This window comes from Salmo salar, chromosome ssa14, assembly GCF_905237065.1.
Source record: "Salmo salar chromosome ssa14, Ssal_v3.1, whole genome shotgun sequence".
Lineage (NCBI taxonomy): Eukaryota > Metazoa > Chordata > Actinopteri > Salmoniformes > Salmonidae > Salmo > Salmo salar.
In genome coordinates, this window is record NC_059455.1 from 47,207,625 (window position 1) to 47,228,628 (window position 21,004).

Sequence of the window (21,004 nt, forward strand, 5' to 3'; positions counted from 1 at the left end):
GAAGGGATGATTTATAGAAGCGATGGGGGAGGAGGATAAGGGAAGGGATGATTTATAGAAGCGATGAGGGAGGAGGAAAGGGATGATTTATAGAAGTGATGGGGAGGAGGAGAGGGAAGGGATGATTTATAGAAGTGATGGGGAGGAGGAGGGAAGGGATGATTTATAAAAGCAATGGGGGAGGAGGAGGGGTTGGATGTTGCTCCCAGACGAATATAATGTGATTAACTAACAGCCATGTGCCGTTGCAGGGCAAGATCTTGGCGACAAGAGAGATTGGTTCCTTTCCAAGCGATGCCGTTAGGCCCTGCCCATGTGTAAGTCTAGATGCTAATCAACCTTATTTAACAACTTATTTAAAGGCTTGATGAAGCATTCATAAACCTTTATAAACCTTCATAAACTTTCATAAGCCTTCATAAACCCTTCCAATGCCTACGTTCTTCACAGGTGATTACTGCAAATGGCCTCTACTTGTCTGCATTTATTTCATTTAGCTGGAAATAACAGCGTTTATCACTGTCCCTCCCAGGTACCCAAACCAGTGGATTATTCAGCCCAACTGTGGTAGGTGAAACAGCAACTCTTATATGTTCGCAATAGTAATGTAATTATTTCTGGTTTTCCAATGGTTATTTGTGGACTGTTTGTGATTGTCTAATGATTGTGTAATAGTTGTGTGTTGATTGTGCGATTGTTGGTTGTCTGATGGTTGTATGTAGGTTGTGTGTTGGTTGTGTGATGGTTATCTGATGTTGTCTTATGGTTATCTCATGGTTTTCTCATGGTCAGGTTTGCAGGGCCAATGGAGAGGCAGGAGGCGGCGGTAAAGCTGATGGACAGAGAGAACAGCACCTACCTGATCAGACACCGGACCAGAGAGTCTAACGAGTATGCCATCAGTATCAAGTAAGTGGACCTGGGTCCCGGGACGTGTGAGTGTGTGTGTCAGCATCATGTACGTGCAGCAGGGGCATGATCTTCCCTTCCAGGACCATGGTGTAACTGTCATGTCACACTGTCCTGTTCAAGAGCCATTGATAGTCTGAAAGCTTTTTTTGGGTCTGTGTTTTTACCTTCCAGATTATATGTGGAGCAGGGAATTACAACTTCAGCTGTTAAAAACAGAACCAGGATTTAACTGCAGTGTCACTGGACACGCTCATGGTCAGTTAGACATTCAAACTGTATTTTTTGGGATGTGTCAGACATTGTTCAGTTATTCGGCTACGGTCTATGGGCTAGAGACTATGAAGTAGGAGTCTAGAGCAGAGACGTTGTTCAGTTATTCGGCTACGGTCTATGGGCTAGAGACTATGAAGTAGGAGTCTAGAGCAGAGTCGTTGTTCAGTTATTCGGCTACGGTCTATGGGCTAGAGACTATGAAGTAGGAGTCTAGAGCAGAGACGTTGTTCAGTTATTCGGCTACGGTCTATGGGCTAGAGACTATGAAGTAGGAGTCTAGAGCAGAGTCGTTGTTCAGTTATTCGGCTACGGTCTATGGGCTAGAGACTATGAAGTAGGAGTCTAGAGCAGAGTCGTTGTTCAGTTATTCGGCTACGGTCTATGGGCTAGAGACTATGAAGTAGGAGTCTAGAGCAGAGTCGTTGTTCAGTTATTCGGCTACGGTCTATGGGCTAGAGACTATAAAGTAGAGCAGAGTCGAGGGCCTCGGAAATGGTGTCTGGTAATGTGACACAGCTCTCCAGCCAGTGGCATTCAAGCCGTGGTGGACTCTATGGTTGTCAAGGTGGGCTCTATGGTTGTCAAGGTGGGCTCTATGGTTGTCAAGGTGGGCTCTATGGTTGTCAAGGTGGGCTTTATGGTTGTCAAGGTGGGCTCTATGGTTGTCAAGGTGGACTCTATGGTTGTCAAGGTGGGCTCTATGGTTGTCAAGGTGGGCTCTATGGTTGTCAAGGTGGGCTCTATGGTTGTGAAGGTGGGCTCTGTGGTTGTCAAGGTGGGCTCTATGGTTGTCAAGGTGGACTCTGTGGTTGTCAAGGTGGGCTCTATGGTTGTCAAGGTGGGCTCTATGGTTGTCAAGGTGGGCTCTATGGTTGTCAAGGTGGACTCTATGGTTGTCAAGGTGGGCTCTATGGTTGTCAAGGTGGGCTCTATGGTTGTCAAGGTGGGCTCTATGGTTGTCAAGGTGGGCTTTATGGTTGTCAAGGTGGGCTCTATGGTTGTCAAGGTGGACTCTATGGTTGTCAAGGTGGGCTCTATGGTTGTCAAGGTGGGCTCTATGGTTGTCAAGGTGGGCTCAAGTTTGGCTCTATGGTTGTCAAGGTGGGCTCTATGGTTGTGAAGGTGGGCTCTGTGGTTGTCAAGGTGGGCTCTGTGGTTGTCAAGGTGGACTCTGTGGTTGTCAAGGTGGGCTCTATGGTTGTCAAGGTGGGCTCTATGGTTATCAAGGTGGGCTCTGTGGTTGTCAAGGTGGGCTCTGTGGTTGTCAAGGTGGGCTCTGTGGTTGTCAAGGTGGGCTCTATGGTTGTCAAGGTGGGCTCTGTGGTTGTCAAGGTGGACTCTGTGGTTGTCAAGGTGGACTCTGTGGTTGTCAAGGTGGACTCTGTGGTTATCAATGGTGGACTCTGTGGTTGTCAAGGTGGACTCTATGGTTGTCAAGGTGAACTCTATGGTTGTCAAGGTGGACTCTATGGTTGTCAAGGTGGATTCTATGGTTATCATGGTGGACTCTATGCTGGACTCTATCGTTGTCAAGGTGGACTCTATGGGTGTCCTGCACACACAAGTCTGAGTTAGCCCATTTGGTTAAAGTCACTCATGACTGCTTGGCCAGGCACAACTCCAACACCTTCATTCAGTTTGCCGATGACACAATAGTGGTAGGCCTGATCACCGACAACGACGAGACAGCCTATAGGGAAGAGGTTAGAGACCTGGCCGCATGGTGCCAGGACAACAACCTCTCCCTCAATGTGATCAAGACAAAGGAGATGATTGTGGACTACAGGAAAAAGAGGATCGAGCACGCCCCTATTCTCATTGACGGGGCTGTAGTGGAGCAGGCTGAGAGCTTCAAGTTCCTTGGTATCCACATCACCAACAAACTATCATGGTCCAAACACATCAAGACGTTCATGAAGAGGGCACGACAAAACCTATTCCCCATCAGGAGCCTGAAAAGATGTGGCATGGGTCCTCAGATGCTCAAAAGGTTCTACAGCTGCACTATCGATAGCATGCTGACTGGTTGCATCACTGCCTGGTATGGCAACTACCTGGCCTCTGACCGCAAGGCACTACAGAGGGTAGTGCGAACGGCCCAGTACATCACTGGGGTTTCCTGCCATCCAGGACCTCTATACCAGGCGGTGTCAGAGGAAGGCCCTAAAAATTGTAAAATACTCCAGCCACCCTAGTCATAGACTGTTCTCTCTGCTACCACACGGCAAGCGGTACCAGAGCGCCAAGTCTAGGTCCAAGAGGCTTCTAAACAGCTTCTACCCCCAAGCCATAAGACTTCTGAACATATAATCAAATGGCTACCCAGAATATTTGCGTTGTCCCTTTCCCTTTTACGCTGCTGCTACTCTCTGTTTATTATCTATGCATAGTCACTTTAATAACTCTACCTATATGTACATATTACCTCAATTACCTCGACTAACCTGTGCCCCCGCACATTGACTCTGTACCGGTACCCCCTGTATATATAGCCTCGCTACTTTTATTTACAGTCGGAAATTTACATACACTTTAGCCAAATACATTTAAACACAGTTTTTCACAATTCCTGGCATTTAATCCTAGTACAAATTCCCTGTCTTACGTCAGTTAGGATCACCACTTTATTTTAAGAATGTCAAATGTCAGAATAATAGAAGAGAGAGATTTATTTCAGCTTTTATTTCTTTCATCACATTCCCAGTGGGTCAGAAGTTTACATACACTCAATTAGTATTTGGTAGCATTGCCTTTAAATTGTTTAACTTGGGTCAAACTTTTTGGGTAGCCTTCCACATGCTTCCCACAATAAGTTGGGTGAATTTTGGCCCATTCCTCCTGACAGAGCTGGTGTAACGGAGTCAGATTTGTTGGCCTCCTTGCTCGCACACGCTTGTTCAGTTCTGCCCACACATTTTCTATAGGACTGAGGTCAGGGCTTTGTGATGGCCACTCCAATACCTTGACTTTCTTGTCCTTAAGCCATTTTGCCACAACTTTGGAAGTATGCTTGGGGTCATTGTCCATTTGGAAGACTCATTTGCAACCAAGCTTTAACTTCTTGACTGATGTCTTGAGATGTTGCTTCAATATATCCACTTAATTTTCCTCGCTCATGATGCCATCTATTTTGTGAAGTGCACCAGTCTGCAGCAAAGCACCCCCACAACATGTTGCTGCCACCCCTGTGCTTCACGGTTGGGATGGTGTTCTTCTGCTTGCAAGCCTCCCCCTTTTTCCTCCAAACATAACGATGGTCATTATGGCCAAACAGTTCTATTTTTGTTTCATCACACTAGAGGACATTTTTTCCAAAAAGCACAATCTTTGTCCCCATGTGCAGTTTCAAACCGTAGTCTGGCTTTTTTATGACAGGTTTGGAGCAGTGGTTCTTCTTGCTGAGCGGCCTTTCAGGTTATGTCGATATAGGACTCATTTTAATGTGGATATAGATACTTTTGTACCCTCCAGCATCTTCACAAGGTCCTTTGATGTTATTCTGGGATTGATTTGCACTTTTCACACCAAAGTACGTTAATCTCTAGGAGACAGAATGCGTCTCCTTCCTGAGCGGTATGATGGCTGCTTGGTCCCATGGTGTTTATACTTGCATACTATTGTTTGTACAGATGAATGTGGTACCTTCAGGCGTTTGGAAATTTCTCCCAAGGATGAACCAGACTTGGGGTGGTCTACAATTTTTTTCTGAGGTCTTGGCTGATTTCTTTCGATTTTCCCATGATGTCAAGCAAAGAGGCACTGAGTTTGAAGGTAGGCCTTGAGGTACATCCACAGGTACACCTCCAATTGACTCAAATTATGTCAATTAGCCTAACAGAAGCTTCTAAAGCCATGACATCATTTTCTGGAATTTTCCAAGTAAACTTCTGAACCACTGGAAATGTGATACAGTGAATTATAAGTGAAATAATCTGCCTCATAACAATTGTTGGAAAAATGACTTGTCATGCACAAAGTAGATGTCCTAACCGACTTGCCAAAACTATCGTTTGTTAACAAGAAATTTGTGGAGTGGTTGAAAAATGGGTTTTAATGACTCCAACCTAAGTGTATGTAAACTTCCGAATTCAACTGTATTTATTTTTTTTTAAATCCCAAAACTGCATTGTTGGTTATGGGCTTGTAAGTAAACGTTTCACTGTATGGTCTACACCTGTTGTATTCGGCTAATGTGACAAATAACATTTTATTTGGTTTGATTAGCTAAAGCCTAGCCATTCTCTGCCCACAGGTTCAACGACGAAGTCAAACACATCAAGATCCTGACAAAGAATGGATGCTTTTACATCGCAGAGACCAGGCTGTTTAAGACTGTGTTGGTATGTCATGTTTTGGTCCCACTTTGCAATTTAGCACGCGATACAGTATACAAAATTATACCACAGCGTTGTTGAATACTCTTTTCTGATTGGCTGGAAGGGCATTCTAAAACCAGATAATGGACAGTTGGAAGAGATAAGATATACTTTATTAGTCCATACAGGATGGGAATTTGTCTTCTGCTTTTTATCCAACCTCCCCGATACACACACACACACACACACACACACACACACACACACACACACACACACACACACACACACAGAGATATCAGGACACCTTGCAATCATGACGCAATACGCACCTACACCTGCAGCCTGTACTTGCTATAAAGTTACAGAAAGCTAAACCAACAACCACACAAACTGAAATTGGAAACATTGTAAACGCACATCCAAGGAGGTAAAACGTAGCTAGCTAGCTAGCTAGCATTGATTTGTTTTTGCAGAAATAGATTTTGTTAGAGTATCTGATGACCTAACGTGGTAAGAGATGAACATGAATTTCTCTGTTCCCTACTGTTGCAGTCATGACGCAAGTGGCGCTATGCTGTCAAATCCTCCCATGTTTCTAGTTTAGTGATGCTATGCTTGTCAAATCCTCCCACATGTTTCTAGTTTAGTGGCGCTATGCTGTCAAATCTTCCCACATGTTTCTAGTTTAGTGTTGCTGTGCTGTCAAATCCTCCCACATGTTTCTAGTTTAGTGTCGCTGTGCTGTCAAATCCTCCCACATGTTTCTAGTTTAGTGTTGCTGTGCTGTCAAATCCTCCCACATGTTTCTAGTTTAGTGGCGCTATGCTGTCAAATCCTCCCACATGTTTCTAGTTTGGTGACGCTATGCTGTCGAAATCCTCCCACATGTTTCTAGTTTAGTGACGCTATGCTGTCAAATCCTCCCACAAGTTTCTAGTTTAGTGGTGCTATGCTGTCAAATCTCCCACATGTTTCTAGTTTAGTGGCGCTATGCTGTCAAATCCTCCCACATGATTCTAGTTTAGGGGTGCTATGCTGTTAAATCCTCCCACATGATTCTAGTTTAGTGGTGCTGTACTGTCAAATCCTCCCACATGTTTCTAGTTAAGTGGCGCTATGCTGTCAAATCCTCCCACATGTTTCTGGTTTAGTGACGCTATGCTGTCAAATCCTCCCACATGTTTCTAGTTTAGTGACGCTATGCTGTCAAATCCTCCCACATGTTTCTAGTTTAGTGTCGCTATGCTGTCAAATCCTCCCCACATGTTTCTAGTTAAGTGGCGCTATGCTGTCAAATCCTCCCACATGTTTCTAGTTTGACAGGTTTGCTAGCAACAAACTATTTAGCTAGCTTCTAGCCTAATCTTTGCATTGCGATCTCCTCGTAATGAACAGTGACCAGTGTCCTGACGAAAAGGCAAACTTTTGTAGCTATGCCAGGCAAAATCGGTTATCATCAGCTCATTGTTATGGATATATCCAAATTAATATCACTAGAAAACAGTTAAACAAACGCAAATTCAGCTACTTTGCTGTTATTCTGGCTGCAGAGGTTGTGACCATGTTAGCCGTAGCTAGTTAGCAAGCAAAGAAGAAGAACCGCTAGCAACGGAACATGTAGAACCAACAACTTGGTCGCTTCTATAAATATAGAACTAGTCGAACGACCAAAAAATTTGAAAGTATGAATTTGCTTATAAAAATGAAAATATCAACAAAAACAAATATTTATACTGGTAAATGTGTGCTTTAGTACTGTTTTCTTTCACAACTGTGGTATACTGTAAGCGGGATAAACACCTCCATTCTGTACATTACCTTGGAAAAATGAACTCCGCAGTGGTGTAGAGTACTTAAATTAAAATACTTTAAAGTACTATTTAAGTCATTTTTGGGGGGGTATCTGTACTTTACTATTTATATTTTTGACAACTTTTATTTTTACTTCACTACATTTCTACATAAAATATTGTAAATTTTACTCCATACATTTTCCCTGACACCCAAAAGTACTCATTACATTTTGAATGCTTAGCAGGAAAGAAAATGGTCCAATTCACACACTTATCAAGAAACATCCTTGGTCATCCCTACTGCCTTTGATCCGGCAGACTCACTAAACACAAATGCTTCGTTTGTAAATTATGTCTAAATGTTGGAGTGTGCCTCTGGTTATCCGTAAATTAAAAAAGAAAAAAAAGAAAATGGTGCCATCTGGTTTGCTTAACATAAGGAATTTGAAATGATTTATACTTTTACTTTTGGAATAGGAATTGTTTTATTGGGATGGCATTAAGTATCTTAAGTATATTTTAGCATTTACATTTACTTTTGATACTAAAGTATATTTAAAATCCAATACTTTTACTTTTACTCAAGTACTATTTTATTGGGTGACTCACATTTTCTATTAAGCTATCTTTACTTGACATTTGAGTACTTTTTACACCACTGGTCGTCTGTTATTCCCAAGGTAAGGTACAGAACGTCGGCATTTATCCCTTACACATTCAACAGTAGGTACTATACAGTAGACAGAAACATTCAACTGTAAGTACCATCCAATAAAACAATGACTTCCCAATAAAACAATACCATCCCCAAAAACAATAGCATCCCAATAAAACAGCGCCATCCCAATAAAACAATTCCATTCTAATACCATCCCAATAAAGCAATGCCATCCAAATAAAACAATACCATCCCCCAAAAAACTAGGCCATCCCAATAAAATAATGCCATCCCAATAAAACAATGCCATATCCATAAAACAATACAATACCATCCCAATAAAACAATACCAACTCCCCAAAGCAATACCATCCCAATAAAACAATGCCATCCCAATAAAACAATACCATTCCAATACCATCCCAATAAAACAATGCCATCCCAATAAAGCAATCCCATTCCAATAAAATTATACCACCCCAATAAAACAATTCCATCCCAATAAAGCAATGCCATCCCAATAAAGCAATGCCATCCCAATAAAACAATTCCATCCCAATAAAGAAATGCCATCCCAATAAAACAATGCTATCCCAATTAAGAAATGCCACCCCAATAAAACAATTCCATCCCAATAAGGCAATACCATCCCAATAAAGCAATGCCATTCCAATGAAGAAATGCCATCCCAATAAAACAATGCCATCCCAATAAAATAATGCCATCCCATTGAAAAAAATAAATACAATTCATCATCCTCCTCCTCCTTAACCTTTTAAGTCACCATAGGTGGGTCTGTATTTATTTCCTGTGTGTTTTCACTAGTTCTTGTGTGTTTTTAAACACCCAGGACCTGGTAGACTACTACAAGCAGCATTCTCTGAGGGAGGGCTTCAAGAGTCTGGACACAACACTGCAGGTACCATTCAGGGAGCCAGGCAACGGGAACAACATGCCCCAGGGCATCAGACACACTGCCACTGGTGAGTACAGGACAGATCCCTATCCCCACTAACATAATGGTCTAATGCTTCTACACCTGCATTGCTTGCGGTTTGGGGGTTTTAGGCTGGGTTTCTGTACAGCACTTTGAGATATCAGCTGATGTAAGAAGGGCTTTATAAATAGATTTGATTTGATTTAATGCACACTGGTACTGGTGAACACAGTGTGAACATCACCATTAGTCGCTTAATGGTCTAGTACAGTAATTGGTGAGTACAGGAGGCAACTGAATCCCATCACCACCATATAACTTGTTTTTGTATTTTGAAATGTTTAATTCAAATCACTTCCTGAATTGAACCCCAACACTCGTTGGAATGCGTTCAAAGAAGTGAGTGAGTCCTGAAATAATGTCTGAATAGTCTCATGGTTTTATATCCAACATGATATCACAGACTCACGTCTCTGATCTCTCTGTTTATATCACAGCACAGCCAGAGAACATTGTACATGTGTACAGAAAAAAAATCTACTTACTCTCACTGCTTGCACAACCAACTCCCAATTTTCAAACAAAAAATACTGTTGTTCAATTAAATCGAACCTGCTTTTAGCACTTACGCTTATTAAACACTCAAGTGAAAAATAGTGTTATATCCAAATCACAGCCCTGTTTTCGACTTACTTGAAATACTGTATATAAGTGGTAATTTGACTCTCAAGAGTAACACATCATGCTATCAGTATACCATGAAACACCTAATCATCGTCTATTGAAATGTTTCCTTTTGTTTAGTTAGAATAGGAAACAAGCGCACATTTGCCCAGACAGTGACTTTAAATATGCAGGCTTCTTTCGCCTCTGCAAATCCTCCTCCTCCACAGCCTGCCTATAGCTCTGTGAGATTTAGAAATGGCCACCTGCCTGCATTTTTCTAATATACAACTGTAAATATTCAGATATTCAACTGTAGATATTTATATATTCAACTGTAGATATTTATATATTCAACTGTAGATATTTATATATTCAACTGTACATATTCAGATATTCACTCATGTCTAGACCTTGTAACATATGGAAATGAAGGCCGTAGATATGGCCAGACTGGAATATTTGACTATCCCTCAGCCCTGATATGGCCAGACTGGAATATTTGACTTTCCCTCAGCCCTGATATGGCCAGACTGGAATATTTGACTTTCCCTCAGCCCTGATATGGCCAAATTGGAATATTGGACTTTGCCTCAGCCCTGATATGGCCAGACTGGAATATTTGACTTTCCCTCAGCCCTGATATGGCCAGATTGGAATATTGGACTTTCCCTCAGCCCTGATATGGCCAGACTGGAATATTTGATTTTCCCTCAGCCCTGATATGGCTAGACTAGAATATTTGACTTTCCGTCAGCCCTGATGTGGCCAGATTGGAATATTTGACTTTCCCTCAGCCCTGATATGGCCAGACTAGAATATTTGACTTTCCCTCAGCCCTGATGTGGCCAGACTGGAATATTTGACTTTCTGATACTGTAAATATACAGGCTGTGATGAAGTCAGTGATATGTAGGCCTAGTCAATATGTAGCTATGTATGTATCTAAGCCAGTCAACAGTCAGTACCACTCTCCACAGCCTCAGAGAGCTCTACAAGATGCCAGTGATCTGAGTCAGTAGAAGAAGCAGCAGCAGTATGAGCAGCGCTCAGCACCCAGGCATTATGAATCAATGTATTGCTTTGCTCCAGTTCAAACCAACAACAACAATAACAACAACAACAACCAAACCTCATAAGGATTGCGTTCCAAATGGTTCCCTATTCCGTTTACAGCGCATTACTTTTGACCAGGGTCCGTAGGGGTCATGTGATCACCCTGTTGCAGGAGAACTTTCCTGCCTATCTGAGGTTTAAAAAGGCTTCTGGGGTTTGTAATTTTCACTTTAAAATTTCAGAATTGATTTTCCCCTTAGGAAAAAATGGACCAACCCCTACAAAAAATGGCCATGAATTATAATCCACATAATTATTCACATTTCCTGTTGCTGCAGGATTATTTTCCTGCTGTAGCAAACTGGCTCAAATTAAGATCTGTCGTGTCTTTTGACATCATTAAAACTGAAGACCTATTTATCAAATAACTCTCTGAAATTATTATTACGCGATTAAACTGATTAATCATGTAACTGTAATTAACTAGGAAGTCGGGGCACCAAGGAAAATATTCAGATTACAAAGTTATAATTTTCCTAATATAACTTTCAGATATTTTAATATCTGATCAATTAGTCTTCGATTTAATGAATTATTATTTACCTCACGTTAGTCTCATTCCAAACGTCGTAAATTGTTGGTTATCTGCACGAACCCAGTCTTCACTATGAGTCAATTGTCTTAAAATAATTTATTTACTAACTAAGTAATTCACAGAAATGCATAACAAACAGTAGATATGGTTACAAAGAAATGATAGAGGAATGTTCCCTAGTGGGCTAAACCGGCATGGCGGCTTGTTGGACAAAAGGGGAGTGGGGGGTCATCTGAGGAGACACTACAGAGTTGAATATTATAACAATTGAAATGCTAAACCTTTGCACATGAACACTCACTCATTCGGGAACAATTGCAATCAATATATATATTTACGCTCAGTGTGTCGTCGGGATCTCTGTTGAAAAGTTTGTTTCTGTTGGAGAGTCTGTCCGCCCTCTCGCTCTCTCTCTCTCGCTCTCTCTGTCGTGGTTAGAATTGTCGTGTCTTTGGGCACCATTAAACTGAAGACATGTTTATCAAAATAACTCCCTGTAATTATTATCACGCGATTAAACTGATTAATCGTTTAACCTCTTACATCTAGACGTTCCGCTAGCGGAACACCTGCTCCAATATCCAATGATAGGCGTGGCGCGAATTACAAATTCCTCAAAAATACAAAAACTTCAATTTTTCAAACATATGACTATTTCACAGCATTTTAAAGACAAGACTCTCCTTTATCTAACCACACTGTCCGATTTCAAAAAGGCTTTACAGCGAAAGCAAAACATTCGATTATGTCAGTAGAGTACCAAGCCAGAAATAATCAGACACCCATTTTTCAAGCTAGCATATAATGTCACAAAAACCCAGAAGACAGCTAAATGCAGCGCTAACCTTTGATGATCTTCATCAGATGACACACCTAGGACATTATGTTATACAATACATGCATGTTTTGTTCAATCAAGTTCATATTTATATCAAAAAACAGCTTTTTACATTAGCATGTGACGTTCAGAACTAGCATACCCCCCGCAAACTTCCGGAGGAATTTGCTAATAATTTACTAAATTACTCACGATAAACGTTCACAAAAAGCATAACAATTATTTTAAGAATTATAGATACAGAACTCCTCTATGCACTCGATATGTCCGATTTTAAAATAGCTTTTTGGTGAAAGCACATTTTGCAATATTCTAAGTACATAGCCCAGGCATCACGGGCTAGCTATTTAGACACCCGGCAAGTTTAGCACTCACCAATATCAGATTTACTATTATAAAAGTTTGATTACCTTTTGTTGTCTTCGTCAGAATGCACTCCCAGGACTGCCACTTCAATAACAAATGTTGGTTTGGTCCAAAATAATCCATCGTTATATCCGAATAGCGGCGTTTTGTTCGTGCGTCCCAGACACTATCCGAAATGGTAAATAAGGGTCGCGCGCATGGCGCAATTCGTGACAAAAAAATTCTAAATATTCCATTACCGTACTTCGAAGCATGTCAACCGCTGTTTAAAATCAATTTTTATGCCATTTTTCTCGTAGAAAAGCGATAATATTCCGACCGGGAATCTCCTTTTCGGCAAACAGAGGAAAAAATCACAAAGACGGGGGCGGCCAGGTCACGCGCCTAAGCCCACAGTCTCTTGATCGGCCACTTGAGAAAGGCGATAATGTGTTTCAGCCTGGGGCTGGGATGACGACATTCAGGTTTTTCCCGGGCTCTGAGCGCCCATGGACGACGTAGGAAGTGTCACGTTTGAGCAGAGATCCTTTGTAAAAGATAGAGATGGCAAAGAAGTTCCAGAAATGGTCAGACAGGCCACTTGCTGTAAAGGAATCTCTCAGGTTTTGACCTGCCATTTGAGTTCTGTTATAATCACAGACACCATTCAAACAGTTTTAGAAACTTTAGGGTGTTTTCTATCCATATATAATAAGTATATGCATATTCTAGTTACTGGGTAGGATTAGTAACCAGATTAAATCGGGTACGTTTTTTATCCAGCCGTGAAAATACTGCCCCCTAGCCATAAGAGGTTAACTGTAATTAACTAGGAGATCGGGGCACCAAGGAAAATATTCAGATTACAAAGTTATAATTTTCCTAATATAACTTTCCTATATTATAACATTATATATTATATTATAGTATCTGACCGATTATCTTCTGTTTTAAATGGTGTATTTTACCTCGCGTCAGTCTCATTCCAAACGTCGTAAATTGTTGTATCTGCACGAACCCAGTCTTCACTTATTCATCCATACATCAACTGTCTTAAAATCATTTATTTACAAAACAAAGTAATTCACAGAAAGCATACAAACAGTAATTATCGTCACAAAGAATTGGTAGAGTAATGTGCCCTAGCGGGCTAAACCGGCATGGCGGCTTGTTAAACCAACAAGGGGGGGTCAGCTGAGAAGACCCTACAGAGTTGATAAATATTAACAATTGATATGCTAATCCTTTGCACATGAACGCTCACTCATTCGGGAACAATTGCAATCAATATATATTTACGCTCAGTGTGTCGTCGGGATCCTTGTTGGAGAGTTTTTGTCCTGTTGGAGAGTTTTTATCCGCGTTCTCTCTCTCTCGGTTAGATGGATCTTTCAAAGCGACAATCATTAATGTCGTTATAGAATGGATGTTTCGTCGGTCTTCGCGTTCGATGATATCAAATTTCTAGCTGCAGACTATTAATTAATATCAAAGACTTGTTATTATTCTGTCGGTATCGATAGTCTAAAAGTTTAACCACGTGGTATGGTTAAACTTCAGTAGAGGGATGCATGGTCAAACCTTGGCTCTCTCTTCTGAGGTAAGCTGGTCTCCTGAAAGAACTTCTAGGTGGGGGTTTTATACTTGAACATAGAACAGGCTGTCACATGACGCCTTGTCCTGTCTGTGTCCCTGGGGGGCGTGCTGATGACTGAGTTAAGCTTTGAACAGAAATACAATTCTATCACATTAACATCAGTACATAGCCTCTCAACATATTCCAAATAGCTTTAATCCTATTAACCTCTTACATCTAGACGTTCCGCTAGCGGAACACCTGCTCCAATATCCAATGATGGGCGTGGCGCGAAATACAAACTCCTAAAATCCGAAAACTTCCATTTTTCAAACATATGACTATTTTACACCATTTTAAAGACAAGACTCTCGTTAATCTAACCACACTGTCCGATTTCAAAAAGGCTTTACAGCGAAAGCAAAACATTAGATTATGTCAGCAGAGTACCCAGCCAGAAATAATCAGACACCCATTTTTCAAGCTAGCATATAATGTCACAAAAAACAAAACCACAGCTAAATGCAGCACTAACCTTTGATGATCTTCATCAGATGACAACCCTAGGACATTATGTTATACAATGCATGCATGTTTTGTTCAATCAAGTTCATATTTATATCAAAAAACAGCTTTTTTTACATTAGCATGTGACGTTCAGAACTAGCATACACCCCGCAAACCTCCGGTGAATTTACTAAATTACTCACGATAAACGTTCACAAAAAACATAACAATTATTTTAAGAATTATAGATACAGAACTCCTCTATGCACTCGATATGTCCGATTTTAAAATAGCTTTTCGGTGAAAGCACATTTTGCAATATTCTCAGTAGATAGCCCAGCCATCACGGCTAGCCATTTAGACACTGACCAAGTTTAGCCCTGACCAAACTCCGATTTACTATTACAAAAGTTTGATTACCTTTGGTGTTCTTCGTCAGAATGCACTCCCAGGACTGCTACTTCAATAACAAATGTTGGTTTGGTTCAAAATAATCCATCGTTATATCCAAATAGCGCCGTTTTGTTCGTGCGTTCAAGACACTATCCGAAGTGTAAATAAGGGTCACGAGCATGGCGCAATTCGTGACAAAAGATTTCTAAATATTCCATTACCGTACTTCGAAGCATGTCAACCGCTGTTGAAAATCAATTTTTATGCCATTTTTCTCGTAAAAAAGCGATAATATTCCGACCGGGAATCTGCGTTTAGGTAAACAGACGAAAGAAAACAAGGCATGGGGTCGATGCGGGCACGCGCCTGAGTCTCACAGTACTGTAACCAGCCACTACCCAAACGCGCTACTTTTTTTCAGCCAGAGCCTGCAAAGCCACGATTCAGCTTTTTGCCGCCTTCTGAGAGCCCATGGGAGCCGTAGGAAGTGTCACGTAACAGCAGAGATCCTCTGTAATGGATAGAGATAATCAAGAAGGGCAAGAAATTGTCAGACAGGCCACTTCCTGCATGGAATCTTCTCAGGTTTTGGCCTGCCAAATGAGTTCTGTTATACTCACAGACACCATTCAAACAGTTTTAGAAACTTTGGAGTGTTTTCTATCCAAAGCTAATAATTATATGCATATTCTAGTTTCTGGGCAGGAGTAATAATCAGATTAAATCGGGTACGTTTTTTATCCGGCTGTGAAAATACTGCCCCCTAGCCATAACAGGTTAAATCATTGTAAACAACCATTTAGATGCAAGTCCCATAGCTGAGGCTATTATATAAACCTTAATATGGTAATATGGCAATATTGTCTCTAATGAGTATCACAAAATTGTACCAAACGGACCAGTTCGTAGCTGGATTCTTCACCGATCTTTTATACCTTCTCCAGAACATAAATGTCGTTTGGTTCCCCAATTCTGTGAGTTGGAAGAATTCCTTTGTCTCTCTATGAAACCCCTCTCTGTCTCAAAACTGGGCCATGAGGCCGGACATTCTCCTTTGGAATTTTACGACCCCTCTCACCACAGCCTGGGTGGGGGGAGGTAGGTAGGGGGACGGTGCATAGAAAACCCAGAGGGCAAAAGGAGGGGGTTCAACTGTGTTCTTTGTACCCAGAGAGAGGGCAACGTCATGACAGAATGGATAGTTCAGAGTAACATTCATTCATGTCGTTATAGAATAGCTGTTTCGGCAGTTGTCGGTCTTCGCGTTCAATGATACCGAATTCCTAGCTGCAGACTAGTAATAAATATCAAAGACTTGTTTTTATTCTGTCGGTATCGATAGTCTAAGAGTTTAATCACATGGTATGGTTAAAAGTTCAGCCAGAGAAATGCATGGTCTGCAAACCTTGGCCCTCTCGTTATCGAGGTAAGCTGGTCTGGTGATAGAAAACCTAGGTGGGGGTTTTATTGGGAAGAGCAGAAAAGGGCCTGTCCCATGATGCCAAACCATAACTGTGCTCATGGGCGGTCCTCTAATTTAGTTAAACTCCAAAGGGAATTGGAGTTTCCTTCATTAAACAGTCCAAAATCACATTACACAATTTCACAAACAGTTCCATCCCCACTCATTCATTTTATACAACAATTAGATGTACTCCTCATAGCTGAGGCTATTGTATAAACAGCGTTATGGTAATGTGGCCGTATTGTCTCCCATGAGTTTCACAAAATTGTACCAAACGGACTAGTTCGTAGCTGGATTCTTCACCGATCTTTTATACCTTCTCCAGAACATAAATGTTGTTCGGTTCTCCAGTTCTGTGAGGTGAAAGAAATTCCTTGGTTCTCTCTATGAAACTCACTCTCTCTCTATACTGTGGCCATGAGGAGAGGAGTTTACGACCTCTTCTGACAGAGCCTGGTGTCAGGAGCATAGAGGTAGGGTGATGGTGCATAGAAAAGGGCTGGTGCAGAGGGAGGGGGGGTATAGTGCTCGATGTACCCAAAGAGGGCAACGTCATGACAGATCCTACACCTGTATAAGGAATAGGGTGATATTTGTGATGTACCCCTGATAGTGCACTATAAAGGGAATAGGGTTCCATTTTGGGATGTACCCCTGGTAGTGAATATGGTGACATTTGGGATGCACATTAAGCTAACTGATGCTCCAGACTGAAGCAGCAGCACTCTGTAACACGCAGTGAAAAGAAGGAGAGGACACACAGTGTGTGTGTGTGTGTGTGTGTGTGTGTGTGTGTGTGTGTGTGTGTGTGTGTGTGTGTGTGTGTGTGTGTGTGTGTGCGTCTCTCCCAATGAATGTATATATGAATGGACAAAGTCATCGATAACTTTCCTATTTGTATTTTTGTATTTATTATGGATCCCCATTAGTTCCTGCTAAGGCAGCAGCTACTCTTCCTGGGGTTTATTATGGCTCCCCATTAGTTCCTGCCAAGGCAGCAGCTACTCTTCCTGGGGTTTATTATGGATCCCCATTAGTTCCTGCCAAGGCAGCAGCTACTCTTCCTGGGGTTTATTATGGATCCCAATTAGTTCCAGCCAAGGCAGAGGCTACTCTTCCTGGGGTTTATTATGGATCCCCATTAGTTCCTGCCAAGGCAGCAGCTACTCTTCCTGGGGTTTATTATGGATCCCCATTAGTTCCTGCCAAGGCAGCAGCTACTCTTCCTGGGGTTTATTATGGCTCCCCATTAGTTCCTGCCAGGGCAGCAGCTACTCTTCCTGGGGTTTATTATGGATCATTATAGATCATGAGAGATTGACATGCATATCATCAATGTTATTTCTCTGTGTACATTTAAGGGCCAGCCGTGCTGCCCAGTTCTGGACCAATTGTAATTTTCCTTAGTCCCTCTTTGTGGCACCTGACCACACGACTGCACTGTAGTCCAGGTGCGACAAAACTAGGTCCTGTAGAACTAGGGCCTGTCTTGTTGATAGTGTTCTCCCCATCTTAGCTACTGTTGTATCAACATGTTTTGACCATGACAGTTTACAATCCAGGGTTACTCCAAGCAGTTTAGTCTCCTCAAATTTCCACAGTATTCATTACAATTTTTAGTTCAGGTTTAGGGTTTAGTGAATGATTTGTACCAAATATGTGCTTTTAGTTTTTGAAATATTTATGACTACCTTATTTCTTGCTACCCATTCTGAAACTAACCGCAGCTCTTTGTTAAGTGTTGCAGTGATTTCATTCGGTGTAGTAGCTGATGTGTATAGTGTTGAGTCATCCGCATACATAGACACACTGGCTTTACTCAAAGACAGCTTTCCTGGGGAATTCCTGACTCTACCTGGATTATGTTGGAGAGGCTTCCATTAAAGAACACCCTCTGTGTTCTGTTAGATAGGTCACTTTTTATCCACAATATAGCAAGGGGTGTAAAGCCATAACACATACGTTTTTCCAGGAACAGACTATGATCAATAATGTCAAACGACTCACTAAAAGACTAATAAAACAGCTCCCATCTTTTTATCATCAGTTTCTCTCAGCCAATCATCAGTCATTTGTGTTAGTTCTGTTTTTCTCTCAGCCAATCATCAGTCATTTGTGTTAGTTCTGTGAACGTCCTTCCCTATAAGTGTGCTGAAAGTCTGTTGTCAATTTGTTTACTGTAAAATAGCATTGTATCTGGTCAAACACAATCTTTCCAAAACTTTACTAAAGGTTTATAAAGGGGCCTTAATGTTCTTGGGTAGCGGAATTACTTTTGCTTCCCTCCAGGCCTGAGGGCACACACTTTCCGGTAGGCTTAGATTGAAGATGTGGCAATATCGTCCTCTATTATCCTCAATAATTTTCTTGTCAGACCAAATTACTTGTTGTTATATCATTGTTGATAAACAACAATAATTTTTTTCGCCTCTTTTCACACTCACTTTTCAGAATTCAAAATTACTGTGCTTGTCTTTCATAATTTGGTCAGTTATATTTGGTTGGATGTGTAGTGTGGCATTTGTTGCTGGCATGTCATGCCTAAGTTTGCTAATGTTGCCGAAAAATCATTAAAGTAGTTGGCAATATCAGTGGGTTTTGTGATGAGTGACTCATCTGATTCAGTGAATGACGGAGCTGAGTTTGGCTTTCACTGAAAGCGCTGCAAAGCTTTTTATGATCATTCTTTATATAATTTATCTAAAGAATAGTAGCTTTATTTTATCTTTGTTTCATAGTGAGGTTTCTTCTTCGTTTTATTCAGTTTAATCATATCATTTCTCAATATGCAGTATGTTTGCCAATCGGTTGTTCAGTGAGACTTATTTGCATTTCCTTTTGCCTCATCCCTCTCAACCATGCATTTGTTCGATGATGGTTAGGATGAGGGGTAAAGGATAGCTGAACTTTACAGTGGTTTTATTCAGAGTTCGATAATCAATGCAGGGGCGCAGTCCCCCATCTTTCTTCTTAACAAAAAAGAGGCTTGAGGAGGCTGGTGACGTAGAGGAGCGGATAAAACTCTGCTGGAGGCTCTCCTTTACGTAGGTCTCCGGATAGGAGAGGGAATAGACGTGTCCTCTTGGGAGGGCTGTGCTAGACAGCAGGTCAATGGAACAGTCCCAGGGTCGATAAGGAGGCACGCGTGTAGCTGGGTCTTGGAGAAAACCCAGTGCAGATCCTGGTATTCCTCTGGTAACTCTTTCCACCGTAGTGGTGTTGACAGGCACTACGAGACACTTCCCCTGACATTTCTGGAGAATTCCCTGGCTTGTCACCTCCTCACCTGTTTGTGGATAGACGGCAGGTTGAGGAGAAATTACCCCTTTCCCCTCAATAGGAGCATAGGCCCAGATTCCTTCTTCTCCTACGCTCTACCTCGGGTAAACATGGAAGCCCACCTCCAACGGCTCTGGCCAAGGAGCAGGTGTAGTCATGGGCTCCGGATTCTGTGAAGGTCTTCGTCGGAACCTCAGGAAGTTGTCCAAATGAATCACCATGCTGATGAGATGGTCGAGTAACAGGTTGTCATCACGGCAGGGTAACTCCATCTGTACCTCCTCCCGCTGTCCGCTGTGGAACACGGTGACCAGAACCGACACGTCTGGAACTCCAAGGCGAACACCGAGGTGGTCCTAGATCCCTGGCGTAGTCGGAGTAGACGCTCAACACCCTCTCAGCCCTCCACAGGATGATCAAACACAGAGCGGAAGAGGAGGGTTTTTAAAAGAAAATAAAGGTTTGAGCTCAGTGCTAACAGTATAACTCTGGTTCATAGACACATGATTACTGTATACAATAGCTGCAGGATTGACAGAGGCAATCACGGGAGATAGAGGAACATAAATTAGGTTGCTTACATTGTGTCTGCCAACTCCTCTGTGATAATGTACATTTGCTTTAGTATTATGACAACTCAGTGATACAATGGTAGGGATTATCTGAGTTGGGTTTGGGTATTGATAAGTCATTGTCTCAATGCAGCCTTGAAATGCGTGGACAGAGTCCAGGAGCCAAGATGATTTGGATGGACTCTGTCATTCCATTCCATCTTCTGTTTCCAGGTGTCAAAGTTATCTATGGAAGTGATTCCAACAGAGACATAACATGCGCAGTTTGAGCTAGTCCAGAAAGTGATGTTGCAGGCTAGCTCAGTGCTGCCCCCTCTAATCGGTTCAAGGACATACACTGTACAAAGAGAACTTTAGGAGCCACCCCCTAAGTATTGGTACCATGATTGTCTTCAAGTTTGTATTTTTATTCGAAGATTGCCATTTTTCAGTATAATGTGGGATCCTGTAGTACCACGGTCGACCTTGAACTTCCCTTGCTTCAATATGAGAGGGGGCAATCTTTGTGTAAGTTTATATTTTTTAAGGCAATCATGTGTTTGAACCGTATATTTTTTAATCACAAACAGAAGAAATTACAATGCCTTTAGAAAGTATTCAAACCTGAATTATTCCACATTTCCTTGTCACAGCCTGAATTCAAAAACTATTTTTTTAGCTTATTTTTTGTCACCCATCTACACACAATAAATACTTCATAATGGCAAAGTAAAAACGTGTTTTTAGACAATTTTGCTAATTTATTGACAATATATTTACAGAAATGTCAAATTTACATAAGTATTCACACCCCTGAGTCAATACACGTTAGAATCACCTTAGG

At 41.6% G+C, this 21,004-nt stretch overlaps 1 protein-coding gene across 3 annotated transcripts in view; it reads left to right on the forward strand.

The window, feature by feature from the left end:
- vav3b (vav 3 guanine nucleotide exchange factor b) overlaps nt 1-21,004 on the forward strand; it is a 185,449-nt gene that overhangs the window by 154,117 nt on the left and 10,328 nt on the right. For all 3 annotated transcript variants that reach the window (XM_045694484.1, XM_045694483.1, XM_014141449.2), the window contains exons 21-25: nt 252-317; nt 533-567; nt 793-909; nt 5,438-5,525; nt 8,806-8,938. In XM_045694484.1, coding sequence (XP_045550440.1) covers nt 252-317; nt 533-567; nt 793-909; nt 5,438-5,525; nt 8,806-8,938 — 439 coding nt within the window. The remainder of the gene's footprint in view (nt 1-251; nt 318-532; nt 568-792; nt 910-5,437; nt 5,526-8,805; nt 8,939-21,004) is intronic.